Source organism: Podarcis vaucheri (assembly GCF_965113315.1).
Source record: "Podarcis vaucheri genome assembly, chromosome: 11".
NCBI lineage: Eukaryota > Metazoa > Chordata > Lepidosauria > Squamata > Lacertidae > Podarcis > Podarcis vaucheri.
The window spans coordinates 66,264,729-66,287,276 of record NC_138749.1 but is presented as its reverse complement, the minus strand read 5'-3'; the positions used below and the strand labels follow the sequence as shown (position 1 = coordinate 66,287,276).

The 22,548-nt window shown below is 43.2% G+C and overlaps 1 protein-coding gene across 4 annotated transcripts in view; it reads right to left on the bottom strand.

Moving 5' to 3' along the window:
- DOCK8 (dedicator of cytokinesis 8) overlaps window positions 1–22,548 on the bottom strand; it is a 168,055-nt gene that overhangs the window by 119,539 nt on the left and 25,968 nt on the right. For all 4 annotated transcript variants that reach the window (XM_082241467.1, XM_082241468.1, XM_082241469.1 and 1 more), the window contains 8 exons: window positions 21,357–21,480; window positions 19,115–19,327; window positions 17,083–17,168; window positions 15,291–15,357; window positions 13,859–14,008; window positions 10,117–10,197; window positions 9,374–9,533; window positions 2,797–2,936 (listed from right to left, as the gene is read on the bottom strand). In XM_082241467.1, the coding sequence (XP_082097593.1) occupies window positions 2,797–2,936; window positions 9,374–9,533; window positions 10,117–10,197; window positions 13,859–14,008; window positions 15,291–15,357; window positions 17,083–17,168; window positions 19,115–19,327; window positions 21,357–21,480 (1,021 nt within the window). The remainder of the gene's footprint in view (window positions 1–2,796; window positions 2,937–9,373; window positions 9,534–10,116; window positions 10,198–13,858; window positions 14,009–15,290; window positions 15,358–17,082; window positions 17,169–19,114; window positions 19,328–21,356; window positions 21,481–22,548) is intronic.

Sequence of the window (22,548 nt, the reverse complement as noted above, 5' to 3'; positions counted from 1 at the left end):
CTTGCGCCGGGCTTTAGGACCTGGCTCCCTTTCCGGGCTGCCTACTGCGCCACCTTCCTGTGCATTTGAACTTGGCGCGCGCGCCCAACCTTCCACTTTCCGTCTAACCGTCACTTCGCTCCCCGATGAAGGTGTGGCCACTCCTGACACGTGCCCTCCCTCCTGTTGCGAGCTGCCAGCGCTTGATCCCTGGCGCTCTTCCTCTTTCCTACTCTCTGGCGGTGACGCTGGTCCCGATTTCCAACTGCTCTCCTCTGAGTCCCCTCTGGCTCTATCTTCCTGGGGTGTCCCCCTAGTCTCCCCCCTTGCCCTGGCCACTGGTGCTCCTTTTTGTGAATCCTCTGATTCACTGGAAAGACTCGGAGATCTCGGGTCGTCGTCATCACTCATCCTTTCTTCTGCCTCCTCCCCCTCGCTCTCTGTTTCCTCCCTTGCCCTCGCCTCTGCTCCTGAACCCCTGACAGCTGTAAAGAAAAATATTGCATAGGAACCTGGAATGTAAGAACCATGAACCTGGGTAAGTTGGATGTGGTCAAAAATGAGATGGCAAGGATAAATATTGACATCCTGTGCATCAGTGAACTAAAATGGATGGGAATGGGCGAATTCAGTTCAGATGACCATCATATCTACCACTGTGGGCAAGAATCCCATAAAAGATATGGAGTGGCCCTCATAGTCAACAAAAAAGTGGCGAAAGCTGTACTGGGATGCAATCTCAAAAATGACAGAATGATCTTGATACGAATCCAAGGCAGACCTTTTAACATCACAGTAATCCAAGTTTATGCACCAACTACTGGTGCTGAAGAAACTGAAATTGACCAATTCTATGAAGACTTACAACACCTTCTAGAAATGACACCAAAGAAGGATGTTCTTCTCATTATAGGGGATTGGAATGCTAAAGTAGGGAATCAAGAGATAAAAGGAACAACTGGCAAGTTTGGCCTTGTAGATCAAAACAAATTCTATAAGGAAGGCTCAAGCAGTATGTGGACCCAGAAGTGCAAGCTGGATTTAGAAGAGGCAGAGGAACCAGAGACCAAATTGCAAACATGTGCTGGATTATGGAGAAAGCTAGAGAGTTCCAGAAAGACATCTACTTCTGCTTCATTGACTATGCAAAAGCCTTTGACTGTGTCGACCACAGCAAACTATGGCAAGTTCTTAAAGAAATGGGAGTGCCTGATCACCTCATCTGTCTCCTGAGAAATCTCTATGTGGGACAAGAAGCTACAGTTAGAACTGGATATGGAACAACTGATTGGTTCAAAATTGGGAAAGGAGTACGACCAGGCTGTATATTGTCTCCCTGCTTATTTAACTTATATGCAGAATTCATCATGCGAAAGGCTGGGCTGGATGAATCCCAAACCGGAATTAAGATTGCCGGAAGAAATATCAACAATCTCAGATATGCAGATGACACAACCTTGATGGCAGAAAGTGAGGAGGATTTAAAGAACCTTTTAATGAGGGTGGAAGAGGAGAGCGCAAAATATGGTCTAAAGCTCAACATCAAAAAAACTAAGATCATGGCCACTGGGCCCATCACCTCCTGGCAAATAGAAGGGGAAGAAATGGAGGCAGTGAGAGATTTTACTTTCTTGGGCTCCATGATCACTGCAGATGGTGACAGCAGCCACGAAATTAAAAGACGCCTCCTTCTTGGGAGAAAAGCAATGACAAACCTAGACAGCATCTTAAAAAGCAGAGACATCACCTTGCCAACAAAGGTCCGTATAGTTAAAGCTATGGTTTTCCCAGTAGTGATGTATGGAAGTGAGAGCTGGACCATCAAGAAGGCTGATCGCCGAAGAATTGATGCTTTTGAATTATGGTGCTGGAGGAGACTCTTGAGAGTCCAATGGACTGCAAGAAGATCAAACCTCTCCATTCTGGAGGAAATCAGCCCTGAGTGCTCACTGGAAGGACAGATCGTGAAGCTGAGACTCCAATACTTTGGCCACCTCATGAGAAGAGAAGACTCCCTGGAAAAGACCCTGATGTTGGGAAAGATGGAGGGCACAAGGAGAAGGGGACGACAAAGAACGAGATGGTTGGATAGTGTTCTCAAAGCTACCAGCATGAGTTTGACCAAACTGTGGAAGGCAGTGGAAGACAGGAGTGCCTGGCGTGCTCTGGTCCATGGGGTCATGAAAAGTCGGACACAACTAAATGACTAAACAACAACATGACATAATGGGTGACTTAGGTTTTGTAGGTATTAATGTTCCATGTTCATGTTTATTATGTACCTTGATACTAATTATGTATCACTGTTAAATACAACTCACTTGTGTTCACTTACAAAAAAAAGCATTCAAAAAAATTATCAAAAAGAAACACACAATCACAAAAACTAAGCAAAATACAATATATTCAAAATTTTACTCATTTTGAAAGGTACATAATTTGAAAAAGTAGGTTTGATGGGAGCCAAGTTATTTTAACTGCCTTCACAGAGGAGAACTTTTGTCTACTCAAAATAAGTCCTACTGAATTCAATGGAGCTTTTCCCCAGGGAAGTGGGGCTAAAGTTACAGCTTAAACAATTCATAATTCTGCAACAGAATTAAAAACGCTGAACTTATTTTGTTTTCAATATTTATTAGACAAGAAAAACTCAGAAACTGCATACTGGTATTTTCAATTTCCTCTACATTACTACCCAAAAATACAGTGGTAAAAATACTCCTCTTACTTTTCATGCTATTTTGTTAGGCTACTTGTTTCTAGGTCACTGGAGGGGGGAAACCATAAAAATCTTGAAGATGTCAGTCTATACTATACCTGTTTAAAAAATGTGCTGAAAGTCAGAGTGGTGTTTTTGAAGGTTGGCAAGGCAGGAACATCCTCCAATCCAAGGCTTCTTTCAGAAAGTCTTCTACCTTGCATTGCCATTGATTTTCTGTCACCAGTGGACCCTTTGCCTTCAGAGAAAAAAATGAATCACTTTACTATTGTTATGTTGCACACTTTCGGGATGTAAAAAATGAAAGACCTCCTCATTTGCTTACATTTTCCATCACCTCATCTTGAAGCTGCAAGATATCACTTAATGCAGAATCAAACAATTGTATCCTATGTTTTAGCATGTGATAAGATTGCAAATTTTATTAACATATACATATATATATTTCATAGAAGCAAGTGTTACATTTAAGTAGTATATAAATAAATAAAGAATATCACATACTTAATTCAAGAAAATTGTAAACACCTCCTGTCCGGAAGAGTTAGAGTTAGATGTTTCCAGTTTCCCAGAGGGAGAATGTTTTCCCCAAGGGGGGGGAGGAGAGCAGTGAATCTAACAGAAGAGAGCAACAGGAACAACAGGGAGGACAGGATGTTCCCAGGAAAGGCAAGGGTTAAGTCCTATCTCCTGTTGCTTCGTCTGCGGAAAACCAGGGCATCTAGCACAACAATGTCGCAATCGTAAAGGATGGGAGCAGACATGGGAGGAGACAATTGCCTGAAGGAACTGCATCAGGGAAACTTGTCCCCGGCTGGAAATGGGAGCTTGCAGCTGGGTGGAGGAGCAATAGAAGGCTCTCACGCGGAACCACCTATCCCAGGACTAATGGTGAAGGTGCAACTACAACTTCCCAATGGACATTAGGGTCCAGGTAGAGGTGCTGTTAGACTCAGGAGCGTCAGCAGATTTCATAGACCAGAAATTGGTACAGGAACACAAAATCTCTTTGTTACCTTTAAATTTCCCACTGCGAGTGAAAACAATCAACGGCAGACCGCTACTGTCAGGAGAAGTGATTTACGAGACTCTACCAATGAAAATGGATATGGGAAAGAGACCAGGGCATTTCATGTGACCAAACTAGCTGGCCACCCAATGGTGCTGGGCATGAGTTGGCTCAATCGTCACAATCCGGTGATTGCCTGGCATCAAAGGTCTTTGGTTTTTTGTTTGATCTATTGTATGACACATTGTTTGGGGCAAAAGGGAAAAATCTTGGTGGAAGTAATGGGAACAGAGGTTGAAGGGAAGTTGATGGGGAATGAAAGTGAGATTCCATCACAATATATTGCTTATCGGGATGTTTTTTGTGAAAAAGAAGCAGATAAACTTCCACCACATAGGCCCTATGATTGCAAGATAGACCTAGTCCCTGGGGCACAGTTGCCACCAAGCAAGAAATATGCCATGTCGGAAGTAGAATCTGCAGCATTGAGGGAGTTCCTGCAAAAGAATTTGCAGAGAGGTTTTATTAGAGAGTCCACGGCCTCTGGGGGTGCTCCCGTCTTTTTTGTCAAAAAGAAAGGGGAGGAAGGGGCACCAAGATTAGTATGTGACTTCAGAATCCTTAACAGCCAAATGAAGCCTCGCGTGTGCCCACTGCCACGTATAGATGACCTCTTAGAGAGAGTAAGGTCAGCCAAAGTCTTTACCAAGCTTGAGCTACGAGGAGCATATAATCTGATAAGGGTCAGAGATGAGTGGAAAACCAGTTTTTGTACTAAGTATAGTGCATTTGAATTCTTGGTAATGCCTTTTGGCTTGCAAATTGGCTCAGGGGTATTTCAAACCTTCATCAATCACGTCTTAGCAGGTATACTGGATCAGTTCTGTGTCTCTTATTTAGATGACCTCTTAATGTATAATGAAAGTATGGAGGAACAAGTAAAACATGTCACACAGGTGTTAGAAAGATTGAGGACCAACAGGTTATATGTGAAGTTAGAGAAATGTAAGTTCCACACACAAAAGGTGAAGTTCCTGGGATATTGCATTTCCCACAAAGGGGTAACATGGACACCAGTAAAGTTCAGGCAGTGGTGGAATGGGAGGCACCTAAAACTAAGAAAGATCTGCAGAGGTTTTTAGGATTTGCTAATTTCTATCATAAATTCATAAAAAAAAATTTAAAAGATGATGCTGTTAAGGTGCTACACTCAATATGCCAGCAAGTTTGGAAAACTCAGCAGTGGCCAGAGGATTGGAGAAGATCAGTCTACATTCCAATCCCAAAGAAAGGCAGTGCCAAAGAATGCTCCAACTACCGCACAATTTCACTCATTTCACATGCTAGCAAGGTTATGCTTAAAATTCTACAAGGAAGGCTCAAGCAGTATGTGGACCGAGAACTCCCAGAAGTGCAAGCTGGATTTAGAAGAGGCAGAGGAACCAGAGACCAAATTGCAAACATGCTCTGGATTATGGAGAAAACTAGAGAGTTCCAGAAAGACATCTACTTCTGCTTCATTGACTATGCAAAAGCCTTTGACTGTGTTGACCACAGCAAACTATGGCAAGTTCTTAAAGAAATGGGAGTGCCTGATCACCTCATCTGTCTCCTGCAAAATCTCTATGTGGGACAAGAAGCTACAGTTAGAACTGGATATGGAACAACTGATTGGTTCCAAATTGGGAAAGGAGTACGGCAAGGCTGTATATTGTCTCCCTGCTTATTTAACTTATATGCAGAATTCATCATGCGAAAGGCTGGGCTGGATGAATCCCAAGCCGGAATTAAGATTGCCGGAAGAAATATCAACAACCTCAGATATGCAGATGACACAACCTTGATGGCAGAAAGTGAAGAGGAATTAAAGAACCTTTTAATGAGGGTAAAAGAGGAGAGCGCAAAATATGGTCTGAAGCTCAACATCAAAAAAACGAAGATCATGGCCACTGGGCCCATCACCTCCTGGCAAATAGATGGGGAAGAAATGGAGGCAGTGAGAGATTTTACTTTCTTGGGCTCCATGATCAGTGCAGATGGTGACAGCAGTCACGAAATTAAAAGACGCCTGCTCCTTGGGAGAAAGGCGATGGCAAACCTAGACAACATCTTAAAAAGCAGAGACATCACCTTGCCAACAAAGGTCCGTATAGTAAAAGCCATGGTTTTCCCAGTAGTGATGTATGGAAGTGAGAGCTGGACCATAAAGAAGGCTGATCGCCGAAGAATTGATGCTTTTGAATTATGGTGCTGGAGGAGACTCTTGAGAGTCCCATGGACTGCAAGAAGATCAAACCTCTCCATTCTGAAGGAAATCAGCCCTGAGTGCTCACTGGAAGGACAGATCGTGAAGCTGAGGCTCCAATACTTTGGCCACCTCATGAGAAGAGAGGACTCCCTGGAAAAGACCCTGATGTTGGGAAAGATGGAGGGCACAAGGAGAAGGGGACGACAGAGAATGAGATGGTTGGATGGTGTTCTTGAAGCTACTAGCATGAGTTTGATCAAACTGCGGGAGGCAGTGGAGGACAGAAGTGCCTGGCGTGCTCTGGTCCATGGGGTCACGAAGAGTCGGACACGACTAAACGACTAAACAACAACAACAACAAATCATAAATTCATAGGTAATTACTCCAAAATCACAACGCCACTGACTGATTGTCTAAGAGGCAAGGGGCCATTCAGATGGTCTGAGGAAGCACAGAAGGCCTTTGATAAATTAAAGGCGGTGTTTGCTTCAGAAAAATATCTTATGCACTTAGATCCAAGTAAATGTATGAAGGTAGAAACTGATGCCTCTGATAGGGCTATTGGGGCTATTCTGCTGCAACAGGACATGGAAGGGGACTGGAGATCCTGTGCATTCTACTCTAGAAAATTAAATTAATCAGAACAAAACTACACCATATTTGATAAGGAACTTTTAGCTGTGCATGCTGCCTTTAAAGTGTGGAGACATTTTTTGGAAGGGGCATCACATCAGGTAGTGGTACAAACGGATCATAAGAATTTAGAGTATTGGAGAACTGCTGGATAGCTAAACCAAAGGCAAATTAGGTGGGCAGAGTTTTTTGCTGGGTTTAATTTTAGGATTGAGTACATACCTGGGCATCAAAACGTTCATGCAGACGCGCTATCACGCAAACCTGAGTATATGGAAGGGGAAGCACCTCCCAAGTTGCAAGAAATGCTGAGATCGGATCAGTGGGGGTGTGCAGCTGTAGTAGTGGACGGCAGGGAATTCCAGCGATTGACAGTAACAGATGAGTTTGCACAAAAGAAAATGGAGGAACTGAGAAAAGGTAGAGGGGAAGAGGAAGGTTTCAAGGGAAAAGGTGGATTGTTGTACAGGAGAGGGGTGCTGTATGTACCTGAAGGTGAATTAAGAGGTAAAGTGTTGAGGCAACATCATGATAACCCAACTGCAGGACATTTTGGTAGAGAAAAGACCCTGTATCAAATCACACGGCAGTTCTGGTGGCCAAAGTTGAGGGAGGAGGTAACACAATATGTAAGAAGTTGTGAAGTATGTCAACGAGCCAAGGCACCCAGAGCAGCTCCCACAGGCCAAAACCCCATAACTGGCATCTTCAAGAAATTTTTGAAAAGACAGATAGCGAGGAAGAGGAGTTCATAGGGTTCGGTCCTTCAGAAACAGAGGAGAGTGAGGAGGAGGATGAAGGGGGGCTTAGGGGATGGGGTGATGTCAGGGGAGTGTTAGAAGTTTCCAGTTTCCCAGAGGGAGAAAGCATTCCCCAAGGGGGGGAAGAGAGCAGTGAATCTAATAGAAGAGAGCAAGAGGAACAACAGGATGATGGACTCAAGGGCATCCTGATCAAATTTGCAGATGACACCAAACTGGGAGGGGTGGCTAACACCCCAGAGGACAGGATCACACTTCAAAACGACCTTGACAGATTAGAGAACTGGGCCAAAACAAACAAGATGAACTTTAACAGGGAGAAATGTAAAGTATTGCACTTGGGCAAAAAAAATGAGAGGCACAAATACAAGATGGGTGACACCTGGCTTGAGAGCAGTACATGTGAAAAGGATCTAGGAGTCTTGGTTGACCACAAACTTGACATGAGCCAACAGTGTGACGCAGCAGCTAAAAAAGCCAATGCAATTCTGGGCTGCATCAATAGGAGTATAGCATCTAGATCAAGGGAAGTAATAGTGCCACTGTATTCTGCTCTGGTCAGACCACACCTGGAGTACTGTGTCCAGTTCTGGGCACCACAATTCAAGAAGGACACTGACAAACTGGAACGTGTCCAGAGGAGGGCAACCAAAATGGTCAAAGGCCTGGAAACGATGCCTTATGAGGAACGGCTAAGGGAGCTGGGCATGTTTAGCCTGGAGAAGAGGAGGTTAAGGGGTGATATGATAGCCATGTTCAAATATATAAAAGGATGTCACATAGAGGAGGGAGAAAGGTTGTTTTCTGCTGCTCCAGAGAAGCGGACACGGAGCAATGGATCCAAACTACAAGAAAGAAGATTCCACCTAAACATTAGGAAGAACTTCCTGACAGTAAGAGCTGTTTGGCAGTGGAATTTGCTGCCAAGGTGTGTGGTGGAGTCTCCTCCTTTGGAGGTCTTTAAGCAGAGGCTTGACAACCATATGTCAGGAGTGCTCTGATGGTGTTTCCTGCTTGGCAGGGGGTTGGACTCGATGGCCCTTGTGGTCTCTTCCAACTCTATGATTCTATGATTCTATGAACAGGGAGGGACCGGCTGTTCCCAGGAAAGGCAAGGCTTCAGTTCTAGCTCAGATTGGGAGGAGGGGAGATACAGGCCAGCTCTAGCCAGGAGGGTAGGAAAAAGAGCGGGAAAGCGAAGGGAAGGGCGCCTTCACCATTTTGAGGGTGGCTGGTCACGGAGAAGCAGAGCTTAGAAGGTATCTGAAAGAAGTGACTCTGAGGAAGAATAGTTAAAAGTTAAGAACTGTTTATAAGATTGTTTTGTTAATACGCAATAAAAAGTTATAAAAGAACAAGAAGCATTTGTGTGGTGATCTGAAGAGGACAACGACCAGGCCTGACACCTCCATACTTTATTCATTTCTATAACAGCCTTGCAGGAATTATAACCAGAGGCTGTGAGATTATAATTCCCCTGCTGCAGGGCTAAAGGTCAAGCTATGGATTGCCACAGGGGAAGAAAGCCTTGCCATAAGGGCTTGTTCCTCTCATCGCTATAAACTAACACATCAGTGAAGGCAGCAGCATGAAATTGCTGAATTACATCTCACTGAGAAGTTTAGTACTAGTCCTTTGGGTCTGAACAGAGTCAATGGCTTCCCATCCAACTCTCACAACAAGTGTTAATAAAATCATCTTAGCAATGCTGCTGTAAAGGGTGACTGTGCCTATCTAGCGCACTTTTAAGCTCCAATTGAAGACTGGAATTTTTATTTTCCTGTGGAGGGATGCATTGCCTTTGGAGAGTAACCTGTTATTTTTTGCCATACTTTTTTCTCCTTCATATCCTTGTAAACTGCCAACTTCACGGATCTTCCAAAATGTGCTTTACAAATACAGGACACAAATTACATTATAATCTAGAGGCTGAAACAAAGCCACTTCCTTGACATGATATTTTTAAAACTTCCTGTTTCAATATTAATTCTTATGTACACATACACACAACATTTAAACTTACCATTTAAAACTTCTAACTCTGCTATATCTCTTTCAAGTGTTGAAACACTGAAGAAATTTGCTAAATTTATTGGAACCCAAGCAAAAGGCATACGATACTTTCCCAAACGTTGGCAAAAGGACTCAGCATGCACTTTTAATTTCTCAATTTTTTCTTTAGTCTGAAAGAAAGCAGAAAAGGGGATTAGCTAAAATAAGACATGGATCCAAACACTGTGAAAATTAGTTTGTAACACACACTAGCAACCTCTGTTAATTCCTCTATGGATGCCATAAATTAAGGTAGTTAGAACAGGGGTGGAGTGAAAAGTGAAGTGGCAGAATAGAAGAGAGAAATAGCTTCAGAAACGGGATTGAGAAGGAGAAAAGTTTGCTAATTCATTACTTTATTTTATTTATTAATCTATTTATTTCACAAGATTTATATACTGTTTTGATTGGACTCAAGCCTCAAATTGGTTTATAAAAAAACCAAAATCATCAATAGAAAAACAGATAAAAATGCCTAAGCCAAAATGTGGGGGAATGGCAGGTGGAGCGTGAAAGCAGGGAGAGCAGGAACCCCCCCCCCCCCCGTTATTATACATAGATAAAAACAACAACAGTCCTGAGGCACTGAATTAGACTGGAATAGGAGCGCTTTAATAATATTTCTGGTTTAAGCTTTCGCAAGCCATCTTTGACAGATGTATCAGGGAAGCAGGTGTGCATTTCATGTAAAAATCTTTATTATATCATATGTACCTTCCCAACTTCACTTTCTTTTAGAACCAGGTAGGGTTCTGCACAATCTCCAATTTCGCCTTGTTGAAGGACTTTTTCAATCTACCAAAAAAGAAAGAAAAGAAAAGAAAAAAGAGATTTCAAACCACCGAAAAGAAAATGAAATTTAATAAAGTGCATTGCTAGTATATGTCAACATAGTAAAATTTGGAACATAAGCTATAGTTACTAATTACAACCTTGGTCAGTACTAAGAGAAATACCTTCCCTTCCTGTGCTGATGAGATTCAAAGGAGAAAATGGAGAGATATTCAGACATTGAAAAAGATGTACATGGAGTATTATGGGATGGAAGTGCTAAACTGGTGAAAATTAATAAAAATTATTTAACAACAAAAAAAAGGAGGCAGTGTTGAGCTGGGGAGTGGAGGGGCTGAGTTAACCTTGAGAAACCAGCTATGCACTGAATAACAACCACAAGAGCACTGCAGGCACCCAGAAAGGAATGCCGCTCATCATCTTTGGAAATGGTGCTGATTGATATAAATGGCAGAGGATAAGGTCAATGAAAATTATATACTAGAATTGTCATACACAGAATGAAATGAAAGCAGTATTATATTATCACTTGAAGCTTTACAAAAGTATGTAAATGCTTTAAATCGGTGTTTCTCTTTTTTTGTAAATTTTTAAAATTAATTCTCCAATATACCTCCAATAATAGCCAAATTATAACAATTCCCAAATTATACAATTCTCAAAATGCCAATCTACTTCCAATTAATACATTTTAGTTAAAGTGGCTCTCTGCACGACCGTTTGGGTGCATTTCCGAAAGTTATATCACTGTGTTCTATAATCTTAATTAATATCAGTTACATTTCAGTAATAATAATAATCCATGAGCCAACAGCTGTGAGGGGAATCAGAATTTACAGGGTTAAATAGTTCTGTGTGACGTCTCTGCATACTGAGGCATGGTTTCTTTCACATACGGGAATCTTTCTTTGTATGTGAGTTACTTTCACTTTTCGCTGATGAGCCAGAGAGAATGTCTGCTCGATCTCCTGGCTGATTTATTGTGTTTTTCTATACATGATTAAAGCCTTCTTAGATTAGCAAGAAGCTTGCGTACAGACTATGATTTATTGCACCTACACAAGGCACACACCGCTGCTGCGATACTCTGCTTGGAGCCAGGAAGAAGTCTGAAGACTCAGAGAGGCACAGGAAAGTGTGGTGGACACCATTCTAACTCCAGAACAGCTCCATTATTAATGATTTCCATTCATTATGTTAAAATATATAAATGTATAAAGCTTCAAGTGAGGAACTCAAACTATTATCTTTCTTTTGCCCTGTGTGTGAAAACTGTTCTATTCATGGAGATTCCTTCTTTCCATATATGGCACTGCCTCTTTTACTTCCCAGCTGTTGTTTTCTCCCATCACGGCTACTGGCAGAACTGAATCTCCAAGTTTCTCAGGGGTCTTATCTCTCCATCCCTTGCTTCGATGTCTTCAGAACAGGTGACAGTCTGCTAGAAACCATTCTGTCTCACTAATAAAACACGTTGCAGATCTTCGCCATTTTCCCCTCAGACTAGAAAAAGGTGGGCAGTTTTCGAACATGCTGAAGATTTAATACTCCTTTCCAACTCCTAGAATCTCTGCAGCGTTCTTATCACAGTCCCCCAAATTATTTTCCTTCCAGCAAGAGATTTATGGCTCTGTTAAACTTTATCTTATATTACATTCTGTCAGTAGAACACACAAATCTGTCTCTTTTTCCTTGTCTGTTTTTTTAAACAGAGGTGAGGGGAATTACTCTGTCTTTCCAACACATCATACTTGAGCTTCCCCTCCCCCTCCTTTCTTCATTTCAGATCACACACAGTTTCCATTTTTGCTTGTTAATATCAATATTACCTCTACGTCCCTGCCTCACTTGTAAATATATTTTTATCTTGTATTCTGGAGAGGGTTGCAGAATCATAAATATATAAAAGAAACTTAGAATAAACAAACCATAGGCTTCCCTCTCCCCAACTGACTCTCACGCCGAAGAAAATCTTATCTCAATTCAAACCTTTGATCCATGCAGCTGATATGATCTGCAATATGTTGTTGCAATCCTTTTCCAGCACGTGCCGGTACTTTAAAGCCAATTAAAAATCCAATTTAACGGAGAACCTCTGCTTCCTAATGGCAGCGTAGGAGGGTTTTCACCAGGCAAAGTGCTTTTGAACTCATAGCCTCCCTGGCCCCCGCAATCCATGCTGGAGCGAGAGCTAGGTGCCAAGACAGACTGCAAGTGAAGCCCATTACCCCCATCCCTGGGGGGAATTTGCAAGAATGATTTACCCTCTATCATCCTTGTTTTTCGTTTGCCGACATTCTCCTGCTGTAGTAGGGGCTGCCTCTGTTAAGGCAGACTGGAACTGGAAGCCCTTAAATAATGTTTCAACATGAATGGAAATTGCCAAGAATACAGCTGATGATTAAGTGATAATTTTGGGTAATAGATTGCAATTGGAAATCATTTAAAATATTCATTGCAGCAACATCAAAAACTAAGGATGCATTGACAACGGCGAGTGGAAGGTCACTTAAATAAAACTGTTTTAATTTGCTAATAATTTGTAAAAATCGGGCTGTAATTTGGAAAATCAATAAAAATAATTGGAAGCATGATAAGCCCATGGACAGCCTCAACTTATCTATATACTGTCACCCTATGAAACTTTTCTGGGGCTGGGGGGAGATTATCTTTGGAGAAAATACTTAATGGGCCAAATGTGGATCATGGGCCCTAACTGCCTGCCCCTGCTTTAGAAAGGTGGCTGGTCCACATAAATCAGTAAGTCAAACTATGGCTTAGAGAGGCCGCATGAATGTTCAAGGACCCAGGGAGATTGTCTCCCCAATCCTTTTCACTGTTATACTACACTAAGCTAGGCCAAGGTTTGGTTTAGTGCGTGATCTGAACCAAGGTTTGCAGTTAAGCTCTCAACTCCCTGTCCAGGTTTGATCTTCGTTACAACATCTGGTTAGTAAAGAAAAAGCTTAACCATGTGCCCCGATGCTCCAAACGGTATGGCAGTAAATAAGACTGAGCAGGAGCCCAAGTGGCCATGTGCTCCTCTCCAGGAGCCTGCAAGTGTACATGGTGTTGCTAAGTCTGCATTTGGCTTAGTGGGAACCAGGTCACTGTCACGGAGCTAGCTGAGACGGCTCCTGAGTTGGATGAGGAGGAGCGAGAGGGGCCAGCAGAAGAGGAAGCACTGGAAGGAGTGGGAGAACAAGGGGAGGTGGAGGCAGGGCTGCCTGATGTTTGGGAGCCCCAGACCACTCCAGCTCTGGCACAGAGGGAGAGGGCACACCACTGTCCTGCCCAGGACAGGAGGGGGTTAAAGCGTAGGGAACAACGCAGACATATGAGATTACCCAGACTGCTTTGCTGGAGACGGAGACGGAAGCCCCCACTGCCAGGATTGGTTGCCGATGATTCGGATGCATGAAGAGATGCTCTGTACTTTGTAAATATTTGTACAATAAAGACTGTAAGTACCACTACCATCAAGCCGAGGGATTTATTGCGAAGGGCAAACCTCCCCCCCCCTTACAGTCATGCTCAGTAGACTCAAGAGAATTTTATCGTGTCCGATCTTTCCATAAAGTTAATATACACAAGTTTGCTTATTCTGCATCAGTTCTAGTTAGAGTCAGAAAATACGATTTTAAAATCCACAAATATGACTTACCTTCACTACTAGATAGATATCCGGAGATGGATATGTTACAGAAAATACTGCAGACCTTGCCTGACTAGATGAGTCAATACATGGTATATGTGATCGCAAGAACCCTTTGAATTGTTCAGAGTTCAAGTCACAATGAAAATTTTCTGAGATCTTTAAAAAAAATATAAAAACAAAAAGATATTTCACAACTTTTGCAGGAACTGGTGCACAACCTATCATAAGTAAATAATCACAGCATTCTCACAGGCCCATAAAAGATCAGCATACACAGTTGGGACTGATGAGCATTTACTGTTCCCAACTCTAATCCTGCGGAAAGCCATCTAATTCAGATTTTAATTTGATCCTGACTTGTTTTTAAGAGGTGATTTAATTATTGTTTGATTTTATATCAATTTTATATATTTGATGTTAGGCGCCCTGAGCCCAGTCTCAGCCGGGGAGGACGGGATACAAATAAACGTTGTTTTTTGTTGTTATTATTATTATTATTATTATTATTATTATTATTATTATTCTAATGTATGTGTGAATTCTGGTGTGGGTGTTGTTTTAAGCACTGGAACAGAGCCAGTTGCTTTAGAGGTGAGATTGCACAGCTTCAGAGGACATTTTGGCTCTGGGGAGTCAGAGAAACGTGATTTTTTACACTCAGGAACTCTCTCTAATCCCAAAGGTCCCTCTGCAGGATTTTGGTGAGGTTAAAATGAAAGAACCACACAAATGCAAATATTGGTTTTTAGCCAAGTAAATTCTACTCAGACCAGACCCACTGAAATCAATTGCCCTAAATTAGTTACGCCCGTCAACAGGCCTGCTCTCAATTTAATTAGCTCTGGATACAACCCAGAGACAGAATCTCAAAAGTCCGCCAAAATTAGTTCTCACTCATCCATCACTGTGTCTAATTAACTGCAGTGGATAAATAAGGTGGTGGTTTTCTCAAAGCATATTTTAGAAACTGCTGAATTAATTTCATAATGACTGATTTTATTTTGCAAAACATGGCAAGCAGCTTATTATGGTTGATTATTATGATTCATAAACTACAGTCAGTTGTGAAAATGTTGAGTTGCACAAACTTAAGGATAGGGTACATCCAAAGGATATTTACCGTGTGGTGACCATTTGTCAATATATTGTTGCAGCATGCATGCAGCTAAGGGGAAATCTATGGCTACCTATCACATTCGGACACATCCCATGCCTCTGCTACCTTACTGCTTCAACTGATTGCAGAGCTCTGGTAAACGTTGCCTCAACTTTCCATGTGGCTTCCTATCTCCCACAGTCATCTGTAGCCACCCAAAGCACAGTCCCAACAATTCATATGTGAACAATTTTGAAATGAGGGAGGGGGTGATGTTTTTAACTAATGCCTTGTTTACATTGTTTTATCATTACCCTTGGTTTTGTTCATCTGCACTCTTACCTTTTTCCTTTCTTTTATATCATAGAGGGCTAAGCTTGCGAATAATGGCTCAATTTCAATCTCAAATCTGAAACAGGAAAAGATGGGGTACTGATTAATAACTACACACATTTGACACATGTAAACAAAACACAACACAAGGGTTAATGTGCAGTATCTGTGCACTGGCAACATTAATTTAACTCAAGTTCTGGCTTGTCCCTTTAATCCTCCTTCCCTACTCTAACCAAACTTTAAGTGTATGTGCTTTGCATATTCTTCACTTCCAACCCGTTTCCCTCCATCCTTCCTTCTGTTTTTCTCCACTGTCCTTTTTACATTGTAAGCTCCTCGGGGACAGAGACCTGGCTGTTTCTGCCTATGACCAACTGTAGACGATGATGTCAGGCTCGGGGAATTCTATCCCTCCCCTGGTGGCAGCAAGAAGCAGGGAATATCAAAGAGAGTCCTGACTAATGAGTTTATTTAATCATCATGGTGAGAGACAAATAAATTGATGGTGTTGCTCCAACTGAGTTCCTCCCTGCTCCCTTCCTAGCAACAGCACCTCCCCTTACGGTGTCTGCCCGAGGCCAAGTGTCTCTGCATCCTTTGCTCTCGCACTCTTAACAAACGCCGAGTTCAGCTATACTCTCCAGTGACAACATGTCAGCTGGCTGCTCTGTCTCTGTCTTCCCCTTCTCTTCTCCCAACACCTCCCAACTCTTCTTTTTGCCTGTCTCTGAGCTGTGATCTTCCTCAAACCCCTGCTGTAAATTAATACTGCCTTCCTCTTCTCTGGAAGCTTCAGGAGGGGGGGGCGGTCTCCTCAATCTCCCCCCACCTTAAGTCCAGTCCCTGACAGACGATGATGATAAAATCTGAGATACACATTTGATTATCACTCCACTACATTTTGACTTCTACCATAGTAAAATAGCATTTGATATTACATTTGGTCTTTGTTAGCTTAAATTTGTTCCATTTTTAAAAAGAAGAGCACATTGTCAGATACAAGCAAAATGGTTGTCAGTGATAATATGAAGAGGAATATATGGGTTACTATTAATTGTTCACTATTATTAGTGCATTTTGGCAATTTTTCCATATTACTGTATGGGCCCAAATATAAGCCACTCCCTTAAAATTCCACAGGCACTCACACCCATTCCGTTTTACCGTATGTCTGTTTCAGCAGCGAAGCCAATTTTTGTAAGTTCGTGAATTTAAGCCACACTTTAACTTTTCATGGTCGGAATTTGGAAGAAAAAAAAGTGTAGCTTATATTCAGGCAAATATGGTATTATTATTTTCAATCCAGCAGAAAAGAGCAGATCCGTAGGTGGGTTTCTCCCTCTTCATGGCCTTCAAAGCCAAAAAAACTTCAGTTAAACTAAGACATGAGAGGGTTTTTAAAAATATCCTGAAGTAGAGACAAGGCTTGCAAAATACTAGACGGGTAAATATTTCAGGAGGCTACCTCTGTAGATGGTGTACTGACTGTGAGAGAATCAGAAACATTTCACACAAGCAAAAGACTACCACGTTAGAGAGAAAAGTTCAACACCTGTCCTCTCACTGATCTGCTAATTTTCTTTTTGCCTAAAGAAAAAGGTAAATAAGGGAAGAATCCACCAATATGATCTCACATCTGCAGGCTGAAGTTGCAGAGTCTATTCTACCATCTCAGAAGTGTCCCACCTCATTCTACTGCATGTGCAGGTGTAACCTCAACCTCTGAAGGTCACATGATGGAACAATATCCAAACCTGAAAACATGCCCTGTGGAACCAGAAGTCACAGAGATACTTACTTCAGAGTCTGTACTTTCACCAATATCCTATTGCCCAGATATTCCTTGGGGCACTCAGGCACCGGACGTATTTCCACAGCATCCTCCTATTAACAAACACATTATGGAACAGTTCCTTTTGATCCAAATATTTATGATGCTTCTGTGTTATCAGTCCCAACAAAAGCAGGCGTAACCCAGGCTGCACACAAAACAACAAGGGTGATATCCAACTAAATCATATCCAAAGCAGATCCACTGAAATCAAATAATGCAAGTAACTTAAGTCCATTGATTTCAATGGGTCTCCTCTGAGAAGGGGGTGGGGAACCTCAGGCCTTAATTTTGCCTCTGGCCTGGCATGTGGCACTTGGAATGTTTCCAAGAGCAGAATAGGTCCTCCCTCTGAAAAGGCTCCCCAGTCTTGACTTTGTGCATGACTTAGTTTGGTAACATTCAGTAAGATACTCACATACAGTGGTACCTCGGGTTAAGAACTTAATTCATTCTGTAGGTCCGTTCTTAACCTGAAACTGTTCTTAACATGAGGTACCACTTTAGCTAACGGGGCCTCCCACTGCCGCCGCGCGATTTCTGTTCTCATCATGAAGCAAAGTTCTTAACCCGAGGTAATATTTCTGCATTAGCGGAGTCTGTAACCTGAAGCGTATGTAACCTGGAGCGTAAGTAACCCGAGGTACTACTGTACAGATCTCCCAAACCATATGCTTCAGGCAATTCAACCAACAAGTCTGCCATGAACAAGTTGGAGCAAAGCCATTAATCCTTTAAATTTAATTTATAACCTACATGCTAATCCCTTTAATGTATTCCTTCAGCTGAAGTCGGAAATGCCAACCCACCTCACAAACCCTTCTAGTTCTAATGAAAGAATGAGATATCTGCACATGAAACCTAAGGAAAGTAAGGCTGATCCACAAGGCCATAACAGGCTTTCATTTGATTGTGGAATGGCAACTTTTAATTAGCTCTCATTGAAGTTGGAGTGAATTTGGCTGCATGATAATCTGAGCACTCCATCAGAGCTCAGAGGTAATGATTTAGTACCACGGCAAAAAGCCACATTGCAGGCTTTGTCTGAGGTTCTGGTTTTCCACAGGTTGAAGTTCTTTACTGGATACACTTGGCACACTTCTAGCCTGTGGGATCTGTGTGTGACACTTATTTCCCCTATACCAGGGGTCTTCAACCTTTAAGACAAAAAGAGCCACTTGGACCCGTTTCCGAAGAAAAAAAACCTGGGAGCCGCAAAACCTGGAGGTTGACGTTCGGACAGTGCGTGACTAACGCACACACCGCCCCCATGTGACGTCACAGCCAGTACAGTGCCCGCCACAGTGGGGAGTGTCGGGGTGCACAATGCGCCTCCTCCCCTCGCTAGTATCCGCCCTGGAGCCGCAGCAAAGGTGTAAAAGAGCCACATGCGGCTCCGGAGCCACGGGTTGCAGACCCCTGCCCTATACAGTCATGGTAAGATGTACTATCTGTTCCAAAGATACCCAAGGCTATATTCGACATCATGAGAATGAGGGTCCTAAATGTAGGACAGAAGGCTGGATGACCACATTTTGAAGCAAGTGAAGCAATGAATGTTACTATAGAAAGAACCTCCCCCCGAAGAACATATTAAATTCAGAGTCTAAACTTATCTATGTGCACCACTGACAAGAGCATGTAGAGCTGCTGTTAACCTGAGTTGGTTCCTCTTAAACATCACATGGAACGACACATTGTGTCATGCTACTGTTCCAATTAAGGAGGAATATAACTGCACCAACAGAGACACGTTCTAAGAGCATGTTGCCTTTCTACAGCCTCTGGCAACCTGGTGCTGTGGCTGGGGATGCTGGCGTGACCAGGTTGGCAAAGCCTGCATAACGTGGTCAACACAGAGACAGCAAGCAAAGCACATTGGTGAGATGTTTTGTGGGCACAGACTGAGGCAAGCTCACAACTCTTGTTTGAATCTTAATTCTTTGTGAGATATTTCCTTGTTAAGCATGCAACTGCACAATGCAGGTTTATGGCTCACCTCATCTATACTGGGATACAGTGCAAACAGTTCGGCAGGCCTGTTGGCTTGTCGTTGCTCCTCATTTTGCCTTCGAAAGTCTTCTGCACTAATGTGCTGCAACAGGTCTGCCAGACGAGCATCTGGCTGTAGGCTGCGCAGGTCAAAGTCCCCAGATGTCAGTGTGGCTCGACTGGAGTCATCACAGAGGACTTTTAAATGCCTGGGAGCTGTCTGCTCACGTGGGCATGAAGTAGGAGGCAACATCATTAATCACTTTTTAGTTTGCAGATGTTAAAGATACTCAGTATTTCTCTGCCATAATTCTTTTTCAACTCACTGCAAAGAAAGAACTATTCTCCAAAACAAGTAACAGATGATACTGACAGACTAAGGCCAAGCCAAATATTTCCCCTTTTGTTGTTGTGGGATCGTTTCTCCCCTGCAAAAAACGGGCAGGAGTTTGGGTTCTCACAAGAGAAGTGATTGAATTCTAATAACTTTAGGGTAAAGGTAAAGGTAAAGGTACCCCTGCCCGAACGGGCCAGTCTTGACAGACTCTGGGGTTTGTGCGCCCATCTCACATCTATTGGCCGGGGGCCAGCGCTGTCCGCAGACACTTCCGGGTCACGTGGCCAGCGTGACAACGCTGCTCTGGCGAGCCAGAGCCGCACACGGAACGCCGTTTACCTTCCCGCTGGTAAGCGGTACCTATTTATCTACTTGCCCCCGGGGGTGCTTTCGAACTGCTAGGTGGGCAGGCGCTGGGACCGAGCAGCGGGAGCGCACCCCGCCGCGGGGATTCGAACCGCCGACCTTTCGATCGGCAAGCCCTAGGCGCTGAGGCTTTAGCCCACAGCGCCACCCGCGTCCCAACTTTAGGGTAGGGGGGGGTAAAGAAAAGGTGGCATGGTTTCTCCTTTTTCTTTATTTCATTATTATTATTATTATTATTATTATTATTATTATTTCAAAAAATGAAAGATAGGGTAGAAGCTCTGGTGATATTTATGAACTGCAACCTTTACTGGAAAAGGGAAGGGTGCACTGATATTTCAGGGGTGAAATCACTGGGACCATATGGAGAGCCAGTCACATGAAAGCATTGTCATGTGAAATGCCCTCTCCCCAGTTGTAGTGCAAGTAGCCACACATGGATAAAGATGGGCTTTGGGCACTGGCAGAGGAAGAGGAGTGGGGGGGGGAACGCACCGCCCCCACCAGCACGATCCTGGTGGGGTTCCATTGCGGCTGTGCCCCCTCACATGCTGGGCGCCCCGCTCCCACAGGCAGTGCCCCCACCCCCAGAACGCACGCCACGCCCCTGCAGTCAGTGCACCATGCCTCTGGGATGTGTGCCAGCCCCGTCTGCTCTCCGCCCCCCCCCCCGGTGCCAGAGCATGTATTGCTATGAACAGTGCTACTTTTCTAGAAAAAGAGATGCCGGAACTCACTGTGAATGCCTCCCTTGTTCTCTTATAATGACAATGGTGCCTAACTGAGAGGTGCTAGAATTGAGTTCCAGTGGCTAAAAAAAAGGGGGTTTTGGGGGGGTGCCAGATCCCTCTAATCCCTGGATCCAGCAAGTGTTAAAATATAATCAAGTCAAGCTAATTTCCTGGTGAGGTGATGGGATATTAAGGAGTTTGGTGTGAGATGACCTCCTCCTTCAACAGATAAAGTCAGAGTTTGGAGTAGTAAAGAATTGTGGCAGTGATGTGACCTAGAAGAAAAGCAGCAAGCTGGAGAGAGAAGGATATTTGATTTCTGTTTGAATCCAAGGCTGCAGCTATGAGAGAAACAAGACCCTTTTGGGGTGTTGATGCTGTGAACCTCTACATTGTAGGCCCATGTTATATATAGGTGTAAATAAATCATACATCACAAAGATACCCGTCTCCACCGTGCCTCATTCCCCAAAGGAAACACAACCCCTGCGTAAGCGCCTGGAACCCCTGGAATCTCACATCGCTTGGAGATTGGGGTGTCGTGCAACAATATTAAAAATTTCAAGTGATTTGCCCTTTAGAGTCATTAGATTTACCAATGAGCAAGTGATGAATTAAATATCTAGTGTGCCTAATATACCAAATACATATTTGGTATGTAGCGGGCAAGAATGCAATTAGTTGGGAGCTGCCCTGAGTGGCTGGGGAAACCCGGCCAGATTGGAGGGGTATAAATAAATGATACTGCTGCTGCTGATAGTTCTACCCCTTTTCCCTGTTCAGCCCAGGCGAGAAGCTATCTCAAAGGAAAATACCTGATAATTTGAATCACTGTCATCTAAAACTTCAGATTCAAATGTTTGCTTTTGAAGGGACTTGTGGAAATCACTCCGGGATCCCCTCTTCGTTATGATGAATGTCTCATGACTTCCTTGGTTTCTTAAATAATAAAAAATAGCAAGTTAGATTTCAATTAAAATGGGGGGGGGGGAGGAAAGCACAATTGCTATCAAATAAATAAGTTCAGCTGAAATATCATGGCATCCATACAATAGTGCCCGTCTAATGAATTAACATATGTGCTTAAATGGAATATCACCATGCAATGCCAGACTCTGTATAACATTCCAAGCCACAATTTGTGTTCCAGCGGAAGCCACCAAGAGACTACTGCCACTGCTTTGGTTGTATCTAGTCTTACTTCTGGCCTAGTTACCCGCTCTAAATCTCTAGACTTTCTAATGTTTGCTTCCATGCAGGGCTCTATTAAGGCCATAAATAGGATCATTTGAACCTACCAGTCAGACTCACTCATCCCATGCCACTTGACAGCCCCTCTGAGTTCTGACCGTCTCCACTGCAGGTTCACCAGAACTATCTGCCTGTAGCTCGAGGTCCCATAGCACACCCTTAAACATCATAGATTCTGCCCTTTATTGAGATTCTGCTACAAGCAGCTTAATTTACTGCTAGACTGAAACCCAAGACTCTACATGGGTGTCCCCATAGCTATGACCAGAGCAGAGCCGCTTTCATTTTGAGATATTGAGAAAACACTTTTTTGCAGCCAGGCCTACTAAGCAACCAAAAAAACGAAGATCATGGCCACTGGGCCCATCACCTCCTGGCAAATAGATGGGGAAGAAATGGAGGCAGTGAGAGATTTTACTTTCTTGGGCTCCATGATCAGTGCAGATGGTGACAGCAGTCACGAAATTAAAAGACGCCTGCTCCTTGGGAGAAAGGCGATGGCAAACCTAGACAACATCTTAAAAAGCAGAGACATCACCTTGCCAACAAAGGTCCATATAGTAAAAGCCATGGTTTTCCCAGTAGTGATGTATGGAAGTGAGAGCTGGACCATAAAGAAGGCTGATCGTCAAAGAATTGATGCTTTTGAATTATGGTGCTGGAGGAGACTCTTGAGAGTCCCATGGACTGCAAGAAGATCAAACCTCTCCATTCGGAAGGAAATCAGCCCTGAGTGCTCACTGGAAGGACAGATTG